The 23514-nt window shown below is 40.9% G+C and overlaps 1 protein-coding gene and 1 long non-coding RNA gene across 6 annotated transcripts in view; one reads left to right on the top strand and one right to left on the bottom strand.

Annotated features, from left to right (window-relative positions):
• Window positions 1–23514, top strand: part of CHD7 (chromodomain helicase DNA binding protein 7) — a 166381-nt gene that overhangs the window by 133228 nt on the left and 9639 nt on the right. For all 5 annotated transcript variants that reach the window (XM_006019130.3, XM_006019129.3, XM_025198510.1 and 2 more), the window contains 16 exons: window positions 2072–2215; window positions 4879–5134; window positions 11721–11931; window positions 12440–12635; window positions 12851–13018; window positions 13339–13518; window positions 13793–13903; window positions 13992–14197; window positions 15043–15242; window positions 15842–16001; window positions 19608–19697; window positions 20205–20308; window positions 21699–21828; window positions 22182–22254; window positions 22465–22522; window positions 23224–23452. In XM_006019130.3, coding sequence (XP_006019192.1) covers window positions 2072–2215; window positions 4879–5134; window positions 11721–11931; window positions 12440–12635; window positions 12851–13018; window positions 13339–13518; window positions 13793–13903; window positions 13992–14197; window positions 15043–15242; window positions 15842–16001; window positions 19608–19697; window positions 20205–20308; window positions 21699–21828; window positions 22182–22254; window positions 22465–22522; window positions 23224–23452 — 2516 coding nt within the window. The remainder of the gene's footprint in view (window positions 1–2071; window positions 2216–4878; window positions 5135–11720; window positions 11932–12439; window positions 12636–12850; window positions 13019–13338; window positions 13519–13792; window positions 13904–13991; window positions 14198–15042; window positions 15243–15841; window positions 16002–19607; window positions 19698–20204; window positions 20309–21698; window positions 21829–22181; window positions 22255–22464; window positions 22523–23223; window positions 23453–23514) is intronic.
• LOC112549515 overlaps window positions 2096–23514 on the bottom strand; it is a 59513-nt gene continuing 38094 nt past the window's right edge. Inside the window, exon 3 of the long non-coding RNA XR_003092950.1 lies at window positions 2096–2204. This is a non-coding gene — a long non-coding RNA (uncharacterized LOC112549515). The remainder of the gene's footprint in view (window positions 2205–23514) is intronic.

Genomic DNA, 23514 nt, shown 5'->3' with positions numbered 1-23514 from the left:
CTTGTTTTTTCCCCTTAACTTTTCCCATAGGCTGTACTGTATATGTCAGCCACTTTGCCACATCTTCCTTCCTTTTTCACTGTCTACACCCTGGCAGTACTACCTCCTGGTTTCAGTTAATATATATATATATATTTATATATTTAATAAAACAAGGTCTGCTTTTAAACAGCCATAGGATCTGTATACAAACAAATGTTTACCCAGCAGGTCTTGAGACTTAACAAACCTGCCCCATTTTTTTTTAACTGCCCTTTCTAGGACTACAGAAATAATGCAGAATGTGTTACTTTTAAAATGAGAAATAAAATTCTGTTATAGGATTGCTTTGGGGCAGTTTAACAGGGACCAAAGGCCCTGCTACTTTGAGAGGGGAGAACAGCAGGCTAGAGCTGCATTCTGATGGGGGCAACTGAGCTTAGGCTAGCTACTAAGTAAGCAACTCAGTTGTGCAAGCTGCAGCAGAGAGGAGCAGGCAGCTCACTGAGCTAAAGAAAGAACACCTAGGCTCAGTAAGGAGCTGAGTGGGGAGAGTGGGGGGGCATGAGACCAGAAGTAGGAGGTACTCAGGGAAATAAAAGCTCAGCCGTGAGCCAGAACAGGCAGTCAGGCCTTGCTCTGTTGAAGAGAAGGAGCTCTTGCCTGCAGGACTAGCTGCAGAGAAGCTGGAACCTAGAGGGATTTTGCAACAAGCAGAGACTGGTGGGTTTAGGTTAGGGTATAAGATTGTTAGAGCCGGGTGGGTTACTGTTTGTGTTTAAGTTTGAGCAGAGGACCGAATTGTGGCTGTAGGGGAGGATGGGGGCCATGGGAGGTTCCTGGTGGGGTATTTTGTGATAGCAGCCTAGCCTGGGTCAGGGACTCAAGAGGGCTGAGGGCTGGAGATAGACTTCAGCTCTCTTGGCTTTGGGTTGTCTGGTGAAGCTGGAGTCTGGGAGGGGCTGCAGCCAAGTCAGGGTAAGGGGCCCAGAGGCAGGTGGAGACCAAGGGCAAAAGCCTGGGGTGAGGGGCTTCAACTTGAAACAGGATGAATCCAGAACAGGACCATGGGCCCAGGGACAGTGTAAGGCCAAAAAGGTCAAGGGCCGGGTGGTCTGACAGATGGGTCCAGCAAAGCGAATCCAGGTAGGATCAGGGCCTAGGGAAATAGGTTGAGCCTTGCCAGACCTTGTGCCTGGGGGGCGGCCTGATGAACAGGACCAGAGGGCCCAAAGAAATGAATCTGGCGTAACAACTGCAAGGCATGGGCATAATAGTAGTGGGGGTGGCTGGAGGCCACAATTAGATTCTTTAGGGCAGTTTGAGTTAAGAGGGCCTCAATTAAAGCACTAGGGTAGGTTGGTGTCTGAAGGCACTGACAGGACCAGTAGGGCCTGATCAGTCAGAGGAGCAGGTGCCAGTGGGGTACAGAGCTGGGGGTGTAGTGGGTTTTGGGATCCATGGCCACAAAGCAGACACCAAACAGTCCAGCACAGCACAGAAGGCTAGGCCAAATAGGGAGCCAGTGGATACTCAGGGACTCTGGGGAACAGCTTCCAAATATCAAATACAGTTCTATCAAGGCATAGCAGATAGATGAGGAGGAGGTCACCCTGAGGAGCTGGAGTGGAAGCAGGGGGCTGGTCCTACTACATGCAGCAATTGTGTCTGTTCCTAGAGAGAAAGTAAATCATTCTACATGCACTGTTTAATGCAGCATATCAAAGACTTCTGTTGTGTACTTGGGAGGGTGCGGAAAGTGGAGGTGTTAATTCCTGTTGTATTTGTCTAGTCCAAAAGTCCATCTGATTTATGGAGGCACATGGATAGTGGGGGCAAATTCTGAGTGGCAGCAGGCTGGTTGGTCAGCAGACTTTGGTAATAAATTGACAATAATGATTTGGAGTCGTATCCCAGTGTGCAATGGGAGGAAGGCCACAGTGTTGAATGTCATAAAGATTTTCTGATAAGCCATAAAGAGGCAGTTGCAGAATTTATTGAAACAACTCTTGAGAAAAACAACAAGCAGAGACATGCTTTGAAAATGAACCTTCATAGATTTTATTTCTAGGCAACTGTTTTATTCTTGCAGGAACACAAGGTGCTGCTTACTGGTACCCCATTACAGAACACTGTAGAAGAGCTGTTTAGCTTACTTCATTTCTTGGAACCAGCTCGCTTCCCTTCAGAAACCACATTCATGCAAGAGTTTGGTGATCTGAAAACTGAAGAACAGGTAATTACTCATACACACTCTTCTTTCCCTGTTTAGGAAGAATGTCAATTTAACCATGCTACCGAGTCTGAATTTTATTTCCTGCTATTACAAGTAATTCTTAGTGTGTTTAGAACTGGAAAAGTGGAGATTAAAAAAAAGCTTGTTTTATATATTTGACAACACATTGTATAGTAAAAAAAAAAAATCTATCTGCTGTTCAGCCAGTCAGTCAGTAACTGGAAGATACAAATATTTTGTATAAAGAGATTGTACGAACAATTGGCACAGGGATCAGTACAGATGTAGTATGAAAAAATGTTTTTTAATTTTTTCACTTATTTGTTTAGACTGACTAGGTTTTCACTTGACAGTCCCTTGAGTGCTTCTAACAGGAGAGAGGACAGTTGCTTCCCTTGATACAAATGAAAGTTTTGCTGTTGGCTCCAGTGGGGGCGGGAACCTGTTTTACCCAGGTTAAGAAGTAATATAACTCAGTAAGGAGAAAATTCTTTCTGTTCTTTATTCAGAAATTATTTCTTCAGTGCTGTCCTATTAAAATCATGCTACGATGGCTAAATCAAGTACTCAAAAATTAGGAAATGCCAGAAACACAAGGTGTTATGAATGCTACCTTAACTTGATCTATTTGTGTATATCCACATATGATTGTTTTAATCACATTATTATGTACTGTTTCATTCCATAGGATCTGATCTCAGTTTTTCTTCAAAGCATTTAACGGTTGAGTGCTTGACTTTGACCTGTATTTCTTCCTTGTAACATAGCTTTAAGTACCTTGTTTTAAGAAAGAAGAAACTGAGAAAAAAATTATATCACTGGAAATAATAATTTCTCTCAATCACATCAGAGTTGTAACCTTTGGATACACAACATAGTCCCATATCAGTTGAACTAAGTTTCTTCTGCTTGGAAAAACCACTAGAGGGGAACAAGAAACATCACTTCACCAATGCATTCCCTAGCTGTTGTTAGATAGATAGCAAAGGAATGTTTAAAGGTGACTCCTGGGTTCTACTACAAATAATCGAGGGGAATGTCAACTAGTGATTTAATCTCCCCCTTCTTGTTTCCCCCTTGTCATGAACCTTACTTTTTTAAATCTGCAGCAGGAGTGGTCAGCCTGTGGCACAGATTGCCACATGCCACACAGAGGCTGACTGGGGAGGGGATAGACAACACAGTGGTAGGTAAATAGGGCAGAAAGTAGAGCAACATATCAGACAGGGAGCACAGGGCAGAAAGCACAGCAGCAGATTGGGAAGAGAAGGGGATCAGAGTGGCACTTGGGATGCATCTACATATGCGCTTTAGTACAGAGTAGACTAATCAGTTCCACAATAAAGCATCACAGTGTACACGTGCACCAGTATTAGGGCACAATAAACTAATTAATTTACACCGTAAGATTGTATTGTCACAGACAGTACTGTCTTACGGCAGAGGACTTTATGGTACCAAAACACATGTGTAGACACTGAGCAGGGCTGTAAATTGAACCCAGTCAGACCAGCCAGGGGCCTGCACTACCCCAGCTCAAATTGCTACTGTGCTGGGTGCACAAGTAGATGCTGTGCCTGGGAGCAGTTTACTCCGATTCAAAACACTCTGGAATTTATTGCGTTGCATTAATTGCACGTGTAGATGCACTTAAGGAGGGTGTAAGACTAATTAGTGGCACACCTGCCAAAAAAGTTGGCCTTCATGCTGGTTTGTTAGACATAATGGACAAAACAGGAAAGACTGTCATCCCACTCTCACTTTTAGTGCTCTGCACTAGAGTGGGCCCCCAGTAAATGAGAGAAGGAATTGCAAGGTCATCTTAGGTCTTGTACAGGCATTCAGTTTCTGCTGGGAAAGTCACTGTCCTCCCAGAAGAAACCAAAAGTGTACAGATGTTCAGGCTTTTTCTCCCGGAGTAAAAATGGGTGCTCCATGAGGAAAATAACCTGGGAGCTACCAAGGTTAAATCACTCCTAGGAGAGTTCCTTCTGGAAGAGTGACTGTATGTACTGTTACCAAACCCTGAAGCTTTGAGTTTTGTGTGCTAAGACATTGCAAATGGTCTAAAGCGAATTCATCTGCCAGCCTTCAGCAAACCCATCGTGAGTTTGTGCAGAATGAGATTTTTTTTTCAGAGGCTTAGAATTTGGCCGATTTTGGGGAATTTTAATGGAAATGAGAAAAGGGATCTTTCCAACCCCAGGAAAAAAAAACCTGAAACATTATCAGTTTGTCTTCAGGCACACTTCTTCTGTTTCACCCAGCTGTCATGGCTGATGTGAAATGATGATTCCTGCTTGGGAAATTTTGATCCAAGTGAGACTTATTTCATAACATCAGAAACATAATCTCACCTGAGAAAAATACTGCTGAACAGAAATGATACGGTACTGTTTCATTTTTTTAAACTTTAATAGTGTGTATCCCCTAGGCTACCCAAGGCAAATTCAATCATTAGTTGACTCTAAGAAATGTTAATGCTGCTACTTTTGAGCTGTGGAGAGAAGGGAATTTTAGAGATCCATGTTCTTTTAGGATTAGGGTATGACAATCAGTTGCTCCTTAAAATTGAAGGTGGTGCAGTATTCTTTTGAGAATCAAAAACTTAATATTTGAAACTTTGCTATTCCTGTCAATAAATAACCGTGTGTGTGTTCCAGGTGCAAAAACTCCAAGCTATTTTGAAGCCAATGATGTTAAGACGTCTCAAGGAGGATGTAGAAAAGAACCTGGCTCCAAAAGAAGAAACCATCATTGAAGTTGAGCTGACAAATATTCAGAAGAAATACTATCGTGCTATTCTTGAAAAGAACTTCACATTTCTCTCTAAGGGTGGTGGCCAAGCTAATGTACCTAATCTTCTGAACACTATGATGGAACTTAGAAAATGCTGCAATCATCCATATCTTATTAATGGTAGGTCAGCATTTTTCTCCACTTTCTCAAAATGACTATGAAGCAGTTCAGTATGTTTGGTTTCAGTATGTATCCTGCGATTCTTCTCCTTTTCATCGAATTCACATAAAAGCAATGTGGATGGATGGGGAAGGATAGTACTTTTTTTTTTTTTTACACAATTTATGAAAGCCAGCATAGTGACAACTTTCTCTTTAAAGTAAGTCTTGGGTCTGAGTCTAGGATTGCTGCTTAGAAAAAGGTATTAGCCATAAAATCATTTGTATAGGTCTGTCAAAAGATTTCTAGTCCTGATAGACTGAGAAATGAGAGTATTATCAGGTTTTTATGGTTTCTTATGCTCCTACGTCTTTATTTCAGATTAACAGTTAGGGCAGCCAGTAACAGTTAACTAAAAAAATACTTGTTACTTGTCTTTCAGTGTAGCATTGCTCTTTAGATCAGGACCAAGTGTAGTAAGTGCTAAATGAGGGACCAGTATAGCCTTTAATACCGTCTGAGAAGAGAGAGATAAATGCAGTTAATTGAACTACAATGCATGTTAACCAAATTTAAGCCTACCTTCTTTTCCAACTTCATAAATCCAGTTCCATCCTACTGGTTTCCTGCCTAGTAACCACCTGTTTACTTTCTCTCCAATAGTTTATCATACATGCTGTGTTACAGTAACTCCCTAGTTTGAGGACCATTTTTCTATCGTTTCATATGCAACACTAGTGCTAGGAACTCTTCAGAATTTATTATAGACTTTCTTTGAGCAAGTATGTAAATGATCTTACCAGAAAATAGATCGGCCTGTTCAGGATGTGGAACTGTTTGTGCTGGTATTTAATTTAATAAATTGAGTTTTGAAATAATGCATCAGTATTGTCTACACTTGTAACTTCATTTTATTTTATGAGTCTTATGACATTTGGTGGTTTCCTTAAAGCTTTATCTTTTGGAGTCAGGTAGCTGTAGGAGAGAATATCCACTGTTTTTTTTTTTTCAAATCAAAGTTTCTAGGCCCCCCCAAAAATGTGGAAAATATGTACCTTTATAAAATTAAAAACCAGAAGGTAAATGAGAAAAACCACAAATGCTTAAAAATATTATTAAAACATTCTCCCAAGGGATTTTGTTTGGATGCTTTGGCCTGACTCAAATTTCATGACAATGCTGATTGAACAAGCTTCAGACTTCGAAAAATTTTAGAGATGAAATATCAAAATAAATTTTGATACTAGGAAAGAAATTTGTCATTCTAGGAAAGAAAGTCTTTTATAATTTCTTGAGCTTTTATTCTGTAATAACCTATTTGTACTTAAAATGGTGACAAGCTCATTGCAAGCTCTTCAAAAAGAATTATAATGACAGCACAGCAACTTTGCATCACAATTCTTTGGAAAAACAATTTTTGCACTAGCAAGATCTCAGCATTATAAAAGAAAACAGCTGGCAATTTTTTTCATATTTTTGCATTTCATTGCATTAGTGCTGGTATCATTGGTTTCTAGGTTATTGGGTCAAATTCTCCCAGACTTGCATTTACTTCAGTAGCATTTAATGTTTAATGAAAATTGTGCACTTGAGTTCTTGAGTTCATAGAAGTCTTTGCAGGCATGTAGTATTGCACGTGATTTTTATTTGATACCAATTTACCAAACTTGTTTTACATATTCTGCATTATGTGGAATATCATCTGGAAGTCTTGAAGCTTTTCACTGTGCTTTGATTGATAGGTTATGTGGTGCAAAATGCTTGGTGAATGCCACATGGTTATTCTTATGGCTTCTTGGTTGGCTGCGCCTATGTAGTACTCAGCAGAAACTGTTTTGATTACTCTTCTTGAAGGGAGTGGCCACATTTTGTGTAGTCTCAAAGCAACATCTTTTGTCTTTCTAGGAGCTAGAGCACTGGACTTTCCTTAGTAACCATTCTCAAGGACTCGGAGATCATGCCTCTTCCCTGATTCTGAGAACTAGCAGCAGGGAGTGGCTCTGTGCTGGTTTTAGCTGCAGTATTGTGGGGGCATATGGAAAGGCTTTTTCCTTCGTGACCTCTTGTGTGTCTGGAAGTCATTCTTGACTGAAGGGAGTAAAAATGTAGTAGTCCAACTGACTGTCCACACATCCAGTCCCTTCCTCCTCTTTTGCTCCCTATAAAAAGTCTTGATTGGAGTGAATACTGACTTAATTAGTAAAATATTTGGGGGGGGGGTTTGCATAGGTACAAGAGACTGTTATGGCAGTAGGTGTTATCCAGAACAAATTATGAATTGTTTGAAGTTCCCTAGTTACTAGGATTTGCATTGAGACTTGCTATGGTGTGGTTGGCTTTCTGTTATGGTTCATATGTAACTTAGATATATTAATGCTGAGGTTTACATGTTTGCTTTGCTCATTCAATAATAGAAATTTGGGTTTTACAATTGAGCAAAGAAAAACTGTGTGGGATTAGCTCAGGGTGGGCAATTATTTTAGCTGGAGAGCCACTTAACAAGTTTTGGTGAGCTGTCAAGGGTTGTGCACAAAATCTTTTGGAAGATATCATTTTAACAAATTGTAGATGAAAAGCAAATCATATACTAAAAATCAAACATCTGCTATAACGTATTTTAATTTATTTTTTTAAAAGTCCCGATTTTGGGGGGGGTGGGGGTTGTATATAGAGGCAATTGCATAATAGCTCAAAACAGTCTTACTTTTTCCATATTGTGTGTGGAGTCAACTGGGGGTAGAAGGAAAGGGAAAGTGCAGGTGCATCTAGCAAAGCTTTCTTGGGCGGTATGGTGCAGGTGTGGTCCGCTGCTCCTGCCGCAGTCTGCATGGGGCTGAGTGTCACCCACTCCTGCCTGGGGCAGCCTGCACTGTGCTCCTGCCTATATCCACCACGCACCTGCTGATAGTACCGCCCCGGCCCCGGCCCTAGCCAGCATGCACAGCTACCTGGCAGAGCTGCTCTCTCTGCTGCCTAGGTACTGCTTGGCTCCCCCTGCCTACAGCAGCTTCTCCTCTTGCTGTGCTGCTCTGGCTGCCTTCCTGCCACTCCAGCTGCCTTCCACCCACTTGGCTGCCTGCAGGTGACTGCTTATCATGCTGGGTGTGGAAGGGGTGGAAAACAGCCAGGAGACTGAGCTGGAGCCCTGTGCACTGGGGCAGGAGCTGCCCAGCTTCAGTATCCCCCCCCCCGTCCTGTCCCGTCCCTCCCACCTAGCTGGGTGTGTGGTGCCCGGCGTGCCGCAGCAACTGAAGCAGCTTTGCCAGGAAGCTGTACATGGTGGCTCGGGCCAGGGTAGTGGGTATTGGTGGGCATGGAGCTGGTGTGGGCAGGGTCATGGCAGTTAATTGGCGGGCCAGATTTTGCCTATCCATGGATTAGCTAGAGTGCCATATGTAAACTATCTGGAAACCCACCGCATACTTGGAGTATGCGCTCAATGGAGAAGTTGACTCCTGTAGTAGTCACCCTTACCTAAATACTACTACATAGTTAACAAAAAGTGAGAAAGGGTTCTTCTTGCAGATCAGACTTAAGCATGCATCGAATTCTACTAGTCCTGCTTGTGTTTGTTATGCTACTTCATGAATTGCCATACATTTGAATATGTATGGCCATAAGGATCAACAATGACCTGAGCAGTGATATCCTGGTAGGAAATAGTTCAGTTACATGCTTCTGTTTATTCTCTCGTGCACAATTTTACATTTATGTTTGTGGCTGAGTTTTTTGTCAGTTTTGTTAGTCATGATTGTGTGGGTATGCTGACTAATAACTCTCCCATCCTGATAACCTGGTCTAAATTCCTTTACATGTACTGTATCCTTCTTGCTTAATATAGAGCTGTCAGATGTTCTGGTAATCTACTTATTCAGTTCTTATTTCTTGATCTGGGATGGTATCTAGGTAAGACAGTTCAAGTTACTACAGACACGTATCGAACTGGTGATCAGACAGCTGATGTGTGCGCGTGAGAGAGAGAGAGACCTGCCTCCCAGGGCAGCTTAGGAAGGGAATATGGGCGAGGTTGTAGTGTAGCAGTTGGCTCCCTGCCTAACCCTCACTTGCATTGTTCAAGAAAAAATATAAAATATGGCCACTGTACACCATTGGAATATTTTAAAAACTTGATCTTGACCAAAATTTCAGAAATAAATAGTCAGTGCTCTGAAGAATTTCAGAAAAGCTATTTATTTTTCATGCATGGTTTTACTTGAAAACTAACTGAAAAATACTGTGTGATGCACAGGGATCCTAGTTTTCTGTGATAAAAAAATAACAAATTCTCTGATTAAAAAATCCCAAAATCCGTGGTTAAAATTAAATGCCCCCGTCACCCTGCTGGTGTCCCTCACTCCTGCCCCCCAGCCACCATGGCTATGGGGCCAGGGACCTAGGTCTGCACCCCTCTGCCCCCAATGGAAGGCAGCGGCTGCTACAGCAGGAGCACGAGCCAGCTCCCCCACATGCTGCAGCCTCAAGCGGGGCCAACTTCCAGTGGCAGCATGCAGTCCCCAGGGGGCAGGAGGGACCTGCGCACAGCAGATCTGTGTGGGGGTGGGGGCAGGGTGGGTGTGCACTGCCCCTATGCACACAGAGGAAGTGTGGCCAGGGCAGCGCAGAGCTTGCAGTGGCAGGCAGCTTTCGTGCATGAACACGCTGTGCTCCGGAGGGCCTGGGGAGGGCAGCAGGGTGGGGAGTGCAGTGTTTATGACCCAGGGTTTGTAGCTGGCTAGGCACTCTGGCCAGGGGAGGGAGGATTTGCAGTCTCCCCGCTCCTGGCCGGAGCGCCTGGCCAGCTGCGATGCCCCCCTCCCAGGCAGAGAGTGCCCAAGTTGGCTGGGGGCTGAGGGAGCAGGGAAGGCTGCAACCCCCCCCCCCCCCCCAGCTGGAGTGCTCGCCAGCTGCAAACCTCCCCAGCCAGCTTGGGCACTCCCCAGCCAGACACTCTGGCTGGGAGGCGGGGTTTGCAGCTAGCTGGAAGCAGCGGGGGTTTGTAGCCAACCGAGTACGCCGGCTGGGAGCAGGCAGGCTGCAACCCCTCTCCTGGCTAGAGTGCCTGGCTGGGGAGTGCCCAAGCTTACTGGGGGCTGAGGAAGTGGGGAGGTTTGCAGCCAGCTGGACACTCCCATTTGCAGATAGCTGAGAGTGGTGGGGGTTTGCAGCCGGCCAAGTACTCTGGCCAGAAGCGGGGAGGTTGCAAACCCCCTGCCAGTCAGAGTGCCTGGCTGGCTGCAGATCTCCCTGCAACCCCCAAGCCCCACTTACCTCTAGCAAGAAGAGTGAGCCTGAAGCAGCCTCCAGTAAGTGTGTGGCTGGCCCGGCTCTTCCCCCCTCTCCCTTCTGGTCCTGGCAGGGTTGAAGGTTTCCCCGCCCTTTTTGTAAACATCTCTTGCAGGCTGGACATCTGCTAGCCTGCAGAGCTCTTTGCAAGAGGGGGAAATCTGCAGGTTTCTCTTCTAAAAGGGAAAATCCGCATTTTCCCTGATAAAAATGGGAAATCCGCAGTTTTCTCTGTTTTTCCATGGGAAATGGAAAATCTGGATCCCTGGTGATGCATTACCATTTTTGCCAGCCAGAAATATCCAAGATGCTTGTAGTGGTCTGTCTAGTACTCCATGGAATGGAGGGTGTCAACATAGCAAACTCCTTATTCTAAATGGCACTCTTTCTGGTAGTCTCAGAAAACAGGCCAAGGAGATAATGGACACGAAGCTTCATGACCTTCCAGGCCAAGGCAGAATTAAACAGGTGTTATAAGGAAGCTTGACCTGCTGCCCATTCAGTTAATGTCCTGGGGTTAAACAGAATAATCTATAAGCTTTTGTTCTTTTTAAACCCATAATAGCGTTAGATGAAAAACATGCTGTAAGACTGTTGGCTAATTCTAAAAGAACCTCGAGTATTGGATAGCTTCAAACTAAGCAGGCAGGAAAAAATAAGTGCAGTTTACCTTCTATTCCTTGCTCTTTAATTTTCCAATGAAAAATTGGCTTTTCCATTGTCTGGACGTTGGCATAGTGGCAGAAGCAGGCCTTTAATTATATATTTTAAGCTTTAAAGTAAAAAAAAAAAAAAAAAAAAAGTCCTATTTAGACTTCTTCATGCTGTAATGTCAGAGTGGGCCAGTCTTTTGCTTTTGAGTTAGTTTGTTAAAATAGCTTTTCCTCTCCCTTAAATATGTAATAAAATTTGTTTAGTTAGAATCTGGTCTGCTTTCTGCAACAAATTCTGTCTTGGTAATTTCTTGTTAAAATTCATACATCACTCTCATTCAGTATTCTTTTATATAGAAAGGGTTTGTTTTTTTTCCTAGGGGTTTTTCCCCCCCTTGCTGTATTCTTTTATTTAGAAAGGTTCTCTTCCTAGGTTTTTGGTGTTTTTTTTTTCCTCCTCCTGCTGAAAGCTTAAATCCCTTGTTGTTCATTTGTGTTTGGTTTTGTGTACGTGTGTGTTTAGTGCTAACTTAGCTAATGAATGTGTATAAATGTTTATGCATATAATGCTTAAGACATTCTTGTACCTTGCATAGGGTATTGAAGGCAGGCTCATTGTTTTATTAATAAAACCTTTACAGTATTCATGTATTGCTGTCCAATCTTTGCAGGTGCTGAAGAGAAAATTTTGGAAGAGTTTAAAGAAACACACAATGCAGACTCTCCAGATTTTCAGCTCCAGGCAATGATCCAGGCTGCTGGCAAGCTAGTACTGATTGACAAGCTGCTGCCAAAACTGAAGGCTGGTGGCCACAGGGTGCTTATCTTTTCCCAGATGGTGCGCTGCTTGGACATACTGGAAGACTACCTCATTCAAAGACGGTGAGAGCAACAAAGTAATACAATTCTGAATGCATTGTTTTTCCCTCAGTGACCACAATATTTAACCTGTGAGCGATCTGTATTGTAAAAAGATGAAACTTAAGTGCTTGAATTTGTTGAATGATCCGATGAAAGGAAAATGCACGCCTTTAATTACGAAGAGTTTGTTATTTCTTATGGGTGTACAGGTGCCTCTCATGTAGTATGCTAATATTCCACCTTCTAGTTAATTGTTCAGCTAGGCTTTTTACCTGATATTTAGCGTAAGAATATCTAGCCATAGTTTGATGGTTTATTTCATTCTTTTGGATAACAATTCTTTCTCCAATGGAAATTGCTCAGAGGAAATGTGTGCAGTATGTCCTTCACTGGTGCATCTAGTTGATTAAAAACACTTACTCTATACTTTGCTGTAATTATTATTGAGTTCCTTTTAAAAACTAATTGGTACAATGATAAGGTGTAGTAAACCATTGGTGTAAAATTGTCTTTATAATCTTTATTTCAGGTACCCATATGAGCGAATTGATGGTCGAGTAAGAGGCAATCTTCGCCAGGCAGCTATTGACAGGTTTTCTAGACCTGATTCTGATAGGTTTGTTTTCCTGCTGTGTACAAGGGCAGGAGGTTTGGGCATTAATCTTACTGCTGCTGATACCTGCATCATCTTTGATTCAGACTGGAACCCCCAGAATGACCTCCAGGTAATATTGAAAGAGGCAATTATTACTGAATTTCATCTTTCTACCATATACTTTTTCTAAGAGTTAGGACTGTTATTGGCCTTTAGAAAATGCATTAAGCTTAGAATTTAAATGTTAGCATTTTCAAGAATTTAGAAGAAATAGTCTTAAGTTATCTATAACCCTTGTTTTCTTTATGCTAATTGTAACTGAAGATCCTATTTTGTGTTTCTTAGGCCCAAGCCCGATGTCACAGAATAGGACAGAGCAAATCAGTGAAGATCTACAGGTTGATAACAAGGAACTCTTATGAAAGAGAAATGTTTGACAAAGCTAGCTTAAAACTTGGCCTTGATAAAGCTGTACTCCAGTCTATGAGTGGAAGAGAAAATGCTACAAATGGGGTGAGAATGGATTTTTTCACATTTCCAAAGGTTCACATTGTAGAGCACATTTTTGCTTACTGTCCTTTCTGGTGAAGGACATGGCTTTTCTGGTTGAATATTTCATTTAGCTTCAGAATAGATTAAGCTAAGAACTTTGTTTGCCATTTAATTAGTACTTTAAGGCCTAAATTTACAAAGTGTTGTTCTGTCAGTCAAGTATAAAACATTCACACTTGTTGCAGTCATCTCTAAAGAACATCAAGAATGGTTAGATTATGCTATTAGTATTAAATTATGGTGGATATCAAAGAAGACTTTGTATCGTCTTTAAAATACAGGTACAGCAACTTTCTAAAAAAGAGATAGAAGATCTCCTGAGAAAGGGGGCTTATGGTGCTCTTATGGATGAGGAGGATGAAGGTTCCAAGTTCTGTGAAGAAGACATTGACCAGATTCTCTTAAGGCGAACACACACAATTACTATTGAGTCTGAAGGAAAAGGCTCAACTTTTGCGAAGGTGAGCATTAACACTTAAAGAAAAAAAATATGACCTGATGAATGAAAGTAGCAGTAAATCTACCTTCCCCATTGGTTTAGTTTTATTTTTTCTGTGTAAAATGTCACATTAGAAAATGATGGTGTTCCTTTTCCTCCAACATCTGTTTGATGTTTCTGGGGGCTTAACCTTTTATTTAAAAAATAAATTGTCATTGCTCTTACAGTGAAAATGAAAAGCTGTTCATGATGGCATACAGTAGTGAAGCTAATGTATGTGTTTTCATGCTCACTAGGCTAGTTTTGTTGCATCTGGAAACAGGACAGATATTTCCTTGGATGACCCTAATTTTTGGCAGAAGTGGGCTAAGAAAGCTGAGCTGGATATTGACGCTTTAAATGGAAGGGTGAGAACTTTGAACAAGTTCCTGATTTGTTCAAAGAGAACTTTTGATTTTGAATTTATATGTTCCTTTTTGCTTGCTTTCATTTTAGAACAACCTAGTTATTGATACACCAAGAGTAAGAAAGCAAACCAGGCTTTACAGTGCAGTGAAGGAGGATGAACTGATGGAATTCTCAGACCTGGAAAGTGATTCAGAAGAAAAGCCCAGTACAAAGCCCCGAAGACCTCAGGACAAATCACAGGGTTATGCAAGGAGCGAATGTTTTAGGGTAGAGAAAAACCTTTTGGTTTATGGGTAAGTGCAGTTCTGTGACTAGAGAAAGGTAGCTGAAATTTGTATACATTCATGTTTCCAAGGTACATCTTGAATCCCCAAGAGCCTTATATTTTACCATTTAAAATGTTTTGGAGATCTTTAAGGCATAAGGGAATTGAAGCACAAAGACAGGCCTGGTTTGGAAATTAACAAGCAGCTTAGACTCTTTCCTTAGACCTGAGCTCGATTGCTTTGGCACCAGCTAGTAGAACCCTGGATTCCTGTTTCTCTGGTGGATACATTGGATGCTTAATTGTTCTCTTTCATTAGCTCATCCAGCTTTACCTTTGTGTCTTCGCAGGCAGACAGTTATATTTGGCTGTCCTCGTGGTGGGCTTCAGAGTCACTATGCATTCTTTTTTTTCTTTTTTGCTTGTTCATGTTTTTTTCCTTGTTCATGTCCTCACCCCTCCTCCAACCCTTCACCCCTCTCCCATTCTTTTTAGAAGTTTGCTTGTGCTTATTACCAATGCATTTCAAGGTCAAACTGATCCAAAAATCTCATTATTACAGAAGCACTCTAGGATTGTATTCCCTATTCATAGCTGACTGGGAACATTTAGTGTTAAACATGTGTACTTCATTATTTCCAGTATAGTTCAAGTGCAGCTTTTATGAGCAGTGAACCTATTGCCTGCTCTGTAAAATAAACATTCTTAACTCTTTGGTGCTGTAGTTGGAAGCGCACCATTCCCTGACATGACCTACAAATGGAAAATACTTTAGTGCTAAGACAGGAGCTCCCAACTTGCCTAGCACCCAGGGGTTAAAATGAATGGAAATTCCAGTGCTACAGCTGTGTACTGAACATATTTTTTTTGTAGTTGGGGTCGGTGGACTGACATCCTCTCACATGGGCGCTATAAACGTCAGCTAACGGAACAAGATGTGGAAACCATCTGCCGGACTATCTTGGTATATTGTCTTAATCACTACAAAGGGGATGAAAATATCAAAAGTTTCATCTGGGATCTGATCACTCCAACTGCAGATGGGCAAACACGAGCCTTGGTTAACCATTCTGGTAAGCATACCACAATTGAATGATAGTGCTCTGGGAAAGAGGACTCTTGCTGAAGTCAAACTACAGATTTCTTTTAAACTGTAGGCAGACTGACTTTGCTGTGACATGATCAGATTAGATAAGCAAGTCAGAGTAAGGGTGGGTTAGTTTTGGTTGGGAGACCTCTAGTGAATACCTTATGGGCTGTACAAAGCACTGTCAGTTCAGAGTAGCACTCTTCCTCTTAGTATTGAACAAATATTCTGGTACAGCATTAAAAGAGTGCTGGAGCAGTTGTCTTTCAAACAAGACATGAATGACCTGAGCCTGTTCAGGCCACTTGTTAGATCTCCTGGTAGTTTTCATAAGACACAGGAACTTTAGATTATTATTCTGGTGTGAGTCCCTGTTTGGTAATTGCATTCTTTAGAGTTGAACTTGCTCTACAGTTTCCACAGACTTTGGAAAATACAGTTCCCTGTACTAAATGGTTGGTTGTAGCTCTTCATCCCAGGGGTGGTAGCTGTGATATTTGGTTTTTTTTATGGCTGTTTTTTACTGCACTTTGAGATCAGACTTTTACAATTCAGACTGAGAAGTGTTTGGGGGATGTTTCATAGGTCTATCTGCACCAGTGCCCAGAGGAAGGAAAGGCAAGAAAGTAAAAGCCCAGAGTTCACAGCCAGTGCTGCAAGATGCAGATTGGCTGGCAAGCTGTAACCCAGATATCTTGTTTCAAGAGGACAGCTATAAGAAGCATCTCAAACATCACTGTAATAAGTAAGTATTAAGTTAGTTTATACTTCTTAATATACACCTAAAACAGGCATTTGGGTATATTCAAAACAGTTATTGGACCATGTAGCAGGAGCTACAAATACTTTATTATCATTAACTTGTGATAAAGCATCTGAAATGTGGGTGGTTACCTGGTTGTAAATTTGTTATGAATGATTGACTTCAAAAAATACATTTCAGCAAAAAAAAAAAAAAAAAAGGGGTGGGGGGAATAATGAATGTTGTTTCTTACTTGGTAAAATATACTATCTGACAAAGCCAGGGGCACTATATTCCTGCCTTCTAAGGCATTTTATAGCCAAAGCATTCAAATCTAGAGTGTCTTCTCATTCTTGCTAATTTATTTTCCCAAATTCCTTTTCCCTTTCCTTGACTTCCTTTTTGGTCTCTTAAACTCATGTTCATGCCACTAGTCCTTTCTTTCATCCATTGTTTAGGTGCTTGCCATGTCACACCAAATAAACTGGATAGTGCCTAGCTTTAAGACTTCATCTGATCTTACCCCCACATAATCTCTTCTTACTTTTTCCTATTCTTCATCTTGCACTGTATATTGTACCCAAACCTCTTTCTTTATTGCTCCTCTTGCCCCTTCTCAGGTTTTGTCCACGAATCTCTTTTCTTTTAATCCCTTTTTAGAACCTATTTCTTCTAAGAATTCTGATCTTGTGTGTCTTACTGAATCACCACATCTTCCGTTACCTGACTCATGACCCCAATCTAGCTTTTCTAGGTTTGTATTGAACTGTAAGCCCTTTGTAGAAGAGGCTGCCCCATTTGGTTTTGTACCTGTGTACATATTTACTTAAAAACAATATATGACAGTACTATATGTATTGTTTAATAGTATCTTAGGGTATTTTGTATCCTTTTCTTTTTATTGTATGCTAGTTCTAAACATCTTGGCTATGCTTAACATGTCCCAGACTTATAGCAGAATATGCAGACTTAGAGCAGACATCATAGACCTATGTCTACCCCAAAATAGTTCACAATTTTTATGTGGTTATATTCATAATATGTATTTTTTGTACACTGTGTAGTTAACTTGTGGAATTCATTGCCACAGGAGGTGGTGGAAGCAGATGACAGTCATGTTCAAAAAAGGGACTGGATAAATTTATGGATAATAGATTTATTAACTGCTTTTGAACAGAATGGATGGACCTATTTCCTGTGGTATCTGTAAACTTATAATGGTGGATGCCAGGGAAGGGATAGATCACTCTAGAGATATCTGGTCCAATGTACTTCCTCTATAGCATCTACTTCTGCCACTGTCAGAGACAGGATACTGGGCTAGACACCAGTCTGGGTTAGATATTGGATCTGACCCAGTATAACATTTCTTATTTTCTTGAATGTGTATACCCTATAAATGTAACATTCTTCCATTGAAGTTTACTCATAATTTTAATGAGCATGTCTTACTGTGGCTGTCAAGCTATTAAAAAAGAAATAATTGGTATGAAAAAGAATAACTTGGATATGCTGATATGAAGTATAGAGTAGTGAGGAGAAAAGGCCTGCAAGGTTATCAGTTGTTCTCAAGGTGTTAACCAAGCTAAAGAAGAAATTTATCTTGAAAATATGCGATTAAAGATGGTAAGAAGTCCCCATAGGTAAGAAATAAACTTGTATTTATTTCCTACCTATGGGGACCTCTTACTATCTTTAATTTTCCCTCCGCCTGATGGTGGGCATGTGTGCACGAAAGCTTGCAGAAAAAGAATTTTTTTTTGCGATTTCTTAGTTGGTCTAATAAAAGGTATCTCTGAACCAAGAGTTCTTGAGTCTTGCATTTCAATAGTCTTCAGGGGCATTTTTCAGTGCCACTTCCTCTCCTTCCTCCCCCCCACTTTGTTTCTCGGATCCATAAAACCTCAAAGCAGTGTCGAGGTTACATGTTGCTGGTTGGACAGGATGGCCCAAGAAGGCCCTTCCAGTCCCTTGTTCCTAAGTTTAGCCCAGTGAAATGGAGGAGAGGGCAGGAAAGTTAACTGCTAATATGAATGACCCTTCTAGTAGATGCTGGGGTAGCAGGGCTGATATAGCAGCATCAACCAGTTTTATAAGGAACTGTGCCTTTATGTATTTGTGGAACAAATTCATGCCATTCTGATGTATGGGGATTTTAAAAGGAGGATTTTTAAGTGGTACCCTGAGTAAAGCTGAGAGAGCTTGCATCATCCCCGTGGTAGCTTCCCTCTTCCCCTTATTTGGCTGGATGTAACAACAGTAGTCCATACCTACTATTTGACGTGGTTAAGTGGTCTTTGAAAAGTTGTATTCCCTGCATGATGTGCATCTACATCATCATGCACATGGTAGGGGAACCGTACTGGTTCCAGGACATCTTTTGTACAAAGGCAAATGTGTTTGGAAACTGTCTGATACCTGTGTTGTGAGTTCTGGATGTGACATGTTCTCAAATTCCTTCACCCCTGCTTCTTTTCCAAGGATTATTTGAGCAACCCACTCAAATCCAGGTCTTTGCTGTTGCTCCAAAATCCTGGTGATATGTTCTCAAAATTAACAATTGTTTGAATTTTTCACGGCAGCCTGTTGACCAGATAGCTGCCTCTCTGGTCCCCATCATTGCTTCAGGGGCAGCAGCAGTTCAACAGTTGCTGTGATGACTTTAGATTTAGCTAAGAGGGTGGGCTGAACAGTCCATCCTAGTCAGCACTGATGTTACTTCATTAATTAGGCAGCAGGGGGTGCCCTAATTGGGTACATGTATTGGAGCATGATTTTGCAGGTAGATATTTTGCTGCAAAGAATCATTTCCCAACCACCTTTGAAAATCTAGCCTCTGCCATTCTCCCACCTGCTGGTTTCAGCTTTGACTGAACACTTGATAACAGTTCCAAAAATATCTGCAGTGTTTCAGAAATAAGACTGAATAAACCTAAACAATGAAAGTTTCCACTTGCTGTTAGCACTTATGTAGGTGCACAGGTTAAAAAAAATAGTGGTTTGAATTGGAAAGAGTAAAAATAGTTAATATTTCCTAAGGGAAAAGGGGGGATTTTTTTTTCCCATTCTCGGAAGCAAAAAGTTGTATAATCTGAAAAACCTGACATTCCATATTGAGGGTTTATTGTAAGGTAGTAAAACCAGATTTTATATCTCGTTTATTCCTACAACTTCTGATGTGCTTCCAAAAATGGTATTAAGGCAGCAGCTGAGGAAATTTTATGAGATAATGAAGCAGAACAGTTACTGAAAGCCATCTGCTCAGTTGTTTACAAACTTGCTTCAATACTTCAGAGGCAGTGGTAGAGTACGTGTCTAAACTTCACAAGCTGCACTAGGTAGAACTAAATGAAATGCGCCTGGGTTGGGCTGAGCTCGATCCCTCTCTGTGCAGTGTAAGCGGTTGCCAGGCAGGCCTGTTGGAAGCCAGCAGAAAGCACCACACAGAGGTGATTATGTGCCACCATCTGTCACGCTTCAAGCCTACCATACAGCATGGCTAATCAGCCTTGGCAGGATGATGGATGAACAGCAGCAGCTGCCAAAAGCCACTGTTGGCAAACAGGCCTGAAGTTAAGAACTTTTTCCCCCCTCTGCCTTCCTCTCCAGGGTCCTGCTGCGTGTCCGCATGCTGTACTATCTAAGACAAGAAGTTATAGGGGACCAAGCAGACAAGATCTTAGAGGGTGCTGACTCAAGGTTAGTGCAAGTATAGGTTTATTCTTTGCTTTATTATAATGAATAGTATAAAATGAGCATACTGTACTGTGTAGCATTTAAAAGACCTTCATAATCCTTCAGTTCAGCTCTTTTTTCCAGCAACTTTATTAATCATTAAGCATACCCGATAGGCTTTCTTTGAGGGGTGGGGGTGGAGTGGAGTGACAAAATGGGCTTCTGAAATTTTGCCAATACTGAAAGATTATTCATCCTCTGTTTACAACATTTGTGATGGGGGGGCATAATATTAAAAGACTTAAATGGATTGCATTTCTGCAGTCACTAGACTTGCCACCAGCAAAATAATGTAAGATGTTTTTACCACTAATATTTTTTGAGTATCTTGATTATTTTTAACTTTTTTGATGATTTGTTCCCAAAAATGAATGTTTTCTAAATGGTTTTAAGCACTTGGGTTTAATGCATAAGTGTAGTGACTTGTCCTTCGACAGTACTTTTTCAGAAAAAATAAACTTTTCTTGGCAGTGAGGTAGATATATGGATACCTGAGCCATTTCACGCTGAAGTTCCTACAGACTGGTGGGATAAGGAAGCTGATAAGTCCCTTTTAATTGGAGTGTTCAAACATGGTGAGTAATGTCTCAGTCTGAGCAAAACTCAGTTGTAAGGCTTTTTCTCTGTAGAACTATTCAGTCATAATATTAACAAGTATTGTTCCAAAGAACTGTTGGCTGGTAGCTCCTGTTTTTTTTTTTTTTTCCTGTATTAAAAAATCTAATATGAGTCGTAAATATCAGATGCTGTTTTTAAATGTTTGCAGAACATTTGAGAAGAAAACATTACTTCCTTGGCTGTAAATAAAACAAAACCATATTTGTTTTAATAATAGCCAAACAGGACTATAGATTGCCATAAACTTTGCTTCCAGCACGGCTTCACTTGCTAACTCTGCCAACCAGTGTCAAAGTGGACGGTGGGCTTAACCTCTGCTATTAATCTGTACAAGTGCCTCCTGGGCTTTGTTCCAAGCAATATTTCACAAATGTCAGTGCTGAGAACTCCCGGCTCCCTTGAGTGGGATGCAGCCTTGTTAACTTTGAAAGGCTGGGGATGCAGAGCTGGCATGATATATACAGTGAGCAATTCCTGATTATAATCCCAATTCTCTGGAGGTCGCAGAGGTATTCTCAGCAGCCCAGCCTGACTAAAGGGGAGAATGATGGCTTATAAAACCTTTCATGATTACAGTTTGGCTTGAGGCTCTACAGCAGTTAGGAGCAGTGTGTTGTAGTACAAATCCTAATTGAATTGTGCTGTTCTGCCTATGTACAGCAGCTCTGTTTTGTGGGCTCAGCTGAGGCAAGTCTAGTCTAAAAATCATTTTCCTGCAGTGCACTGTTGGGATCTGCCATTTTCCATCTAGTCAACTTGGGCAGTAAAAAAGCAAACAGCAGCTTGAAAACCATAGAGGAAACAGTGTCATCTTACTGACATGCATCATCCTAAACCTAATAAGACAGGTTCGCTGGCCTTGCGTATAACCCATGTATACAGCGGTTGGGGGGGGGTGTGAAGGGGGGGGGGGGGGGGGGGGTTTCAGCTTACAATGTGAGTTCCAGCAGGGGGCAGGGGAGGGGCCATGAACGTGGCAAACTACTGTAAAGGTCATAAAGTAACCATTAAGAAGCTTCTCCTATGTCTCATAAAACTGGGTGTCAAAAAAGAGTCCTGAAAATCTCCTTCCATTTATCATCTGCTATTTAGTAGAGAGATCTTCATGTTGCTTTTATATTGGTGAAATTACCAAAGAAAATACTCGACCTTAGTGGAATAAATGAATTGTTTCTAAGAACAGGTGTCCCTTATAAAATAATTCCTTTAAAATCAGAATTATGTTGAGGAAAAGTTTGTGCTTTTAATTTTTTTCATGAAAGTAAAATGTGTACCTTTTGTCTTTTAGAGAATAAGTCACTGTATTTGCAGTTGTAATATGATTTCTTTTCTTCCTTCTGAGTGCAGGCTATGAAAAATACAATTCTATGAGAGCTGACCCTGCACTGTGCTTTCTGGAACGGGTTGGTATGCCTGATGCCAAGGCCATAGCTGCTGAACAGAGAGGGACAGACATGTTAGCAGATGGTGGTGATGGGTAAGAAGGACATTTTAAAAAACTTTAATAAACGTTGTCGGTGTTGTATATATTGGCATGACTTCTACTTATTGTACTGTGCTTACATCTGACATGAGGATACTAGGTGGTGAGTTCATAGCTAATATGGTACAAAAGTATTTTGAGCTAATAGTATCTCAAGTCGCATACACAGAGTTGAACTTAATCTATTCATTTATCCCAACACATCGCTGTAAAGGGATGCATAATTCTTTCTGTCCCCCCCATCCTTGATATCCTTGTTGGGTTTTTTTTCCTCTTGAGCTTATTGAAATCTCTCAGCAATGTGGTTTTATAGTTCTTGTTGTTTTGATTTTTTTTTTTTTTTTTAGAGGAGAATTTGACAGAGAGGATGAAGATCCAGAATATAAACCAACCAGAACTCCTTTCAAGGATGAAATTGATGTAAGCATCTCAACATATTAATACATGTGCACAGTCATCATTGACGCTCTGTTTATCTGTAAATATTTTATAATAAAAGTTCACCTGCTGCCAGCAGTATACTTGGCAATACCTCATTACCAGTTTTTTGGGAGATGACCTTTTGTCCTTTAAAGAGATGAAGCACAGTTGAAATCTAAAACTAAAATAATTCTCTTATCTTCCCCAAAGGAATTTGCAAACTCTCCTCCAGAGGATAAAGAAGAAACTATAGAGATCCACAGGACAAGTAAGGCTTTATGAAATGTGCTGATGTGAACTCTGTTTAATGATTATTCATACTGGTGCCAATATGTTAGGAGAAAGCTTGCTCTTTTTGGATACATTTGCATTAAGATTTGAGCTCAATTTTTCTACTTTAGATCTTTTCAGTAATAGTATGTTATCTACAAATCTTGCTTGATTACACAGTGGGATTTATGTGTAAATAGGATGAAGCCCTGGATGTTTCAAATATTAATATAGTTATTGATGTTTTTCAGTGAGATAATCTTGTGATGACTTTAGGATATTTTTCAGTATGTAGAAAACTTAGCCAGTGTAAGAGAAAATAAGAAGATGGGAAATTATAAACTGAAGTGTTTCCTCAAGGAACAAAATAAATTTAATAATATATTTCAATACCTTGACTCTGTAATACAAGGATGTCATGACATCAAAGTCAGGAATGACCCAGGAATGACAAAAATAAGAGGAAGGCAGTTGTCTATGCAAGTTTGAGTACTTTTATTACTTTAAGATAATTTTTAATAATTCTAGCCATACTTCATTTCAAACAAAAATTGTTAACAACAACATGAATGTATTTCACTCCCAGGGTAACAAGGCATATTTTCTTACTGGATGAAATCAGACTCTTGTACAAGTCATAAAATCTTTGAAATGCCTGATATTATCTTGACAGTACACACATACTTTTTTATTCTCTAGGCAAGCACAATGAAAGCAATGCCGAGTTAGGCCAGCTCTACTGGCCCAATACTTCAACCCTGACTACCCGTCTGCGTCGCCTCATTACTGCCTATCAGCGCAGTTATAAAAGGCAACAAATGAGGCAAGAGGCACTAATGAAGACTGACCGACGGAGACGTCGGCCTCGAGAGGAAGTGCGAGCACTAGAAGCAGAAAGAGAAGCTATAATAACTGAAAAACGTCAAAAGTGAGTTTCCCAAGATTTATTTCCCCTAAATCCCAATTGAGTACTGATGAAAAGCGTCTTAC

This window comes from Alligator sinensis, unplaced genomic scaffold (genome assembly GCF_000455745.1).
Source record: "Alligator sinensis unplaced genomic scaffold, ASM45574v1 scaffold860_1, whole genome shotgun sequence".
In the NCBI taxonomy this organism is placed as follows: domain Eukaryota; kingdom Metazoa; phylum Chordata; order Crocodylia; family Alligatoridae; genus Alligator; species Alligator sinensis.
Note: the sequence above shows the minus strand (reverse complement) of the source record. Positions and strands in the feature narration are given on the sequence as shown.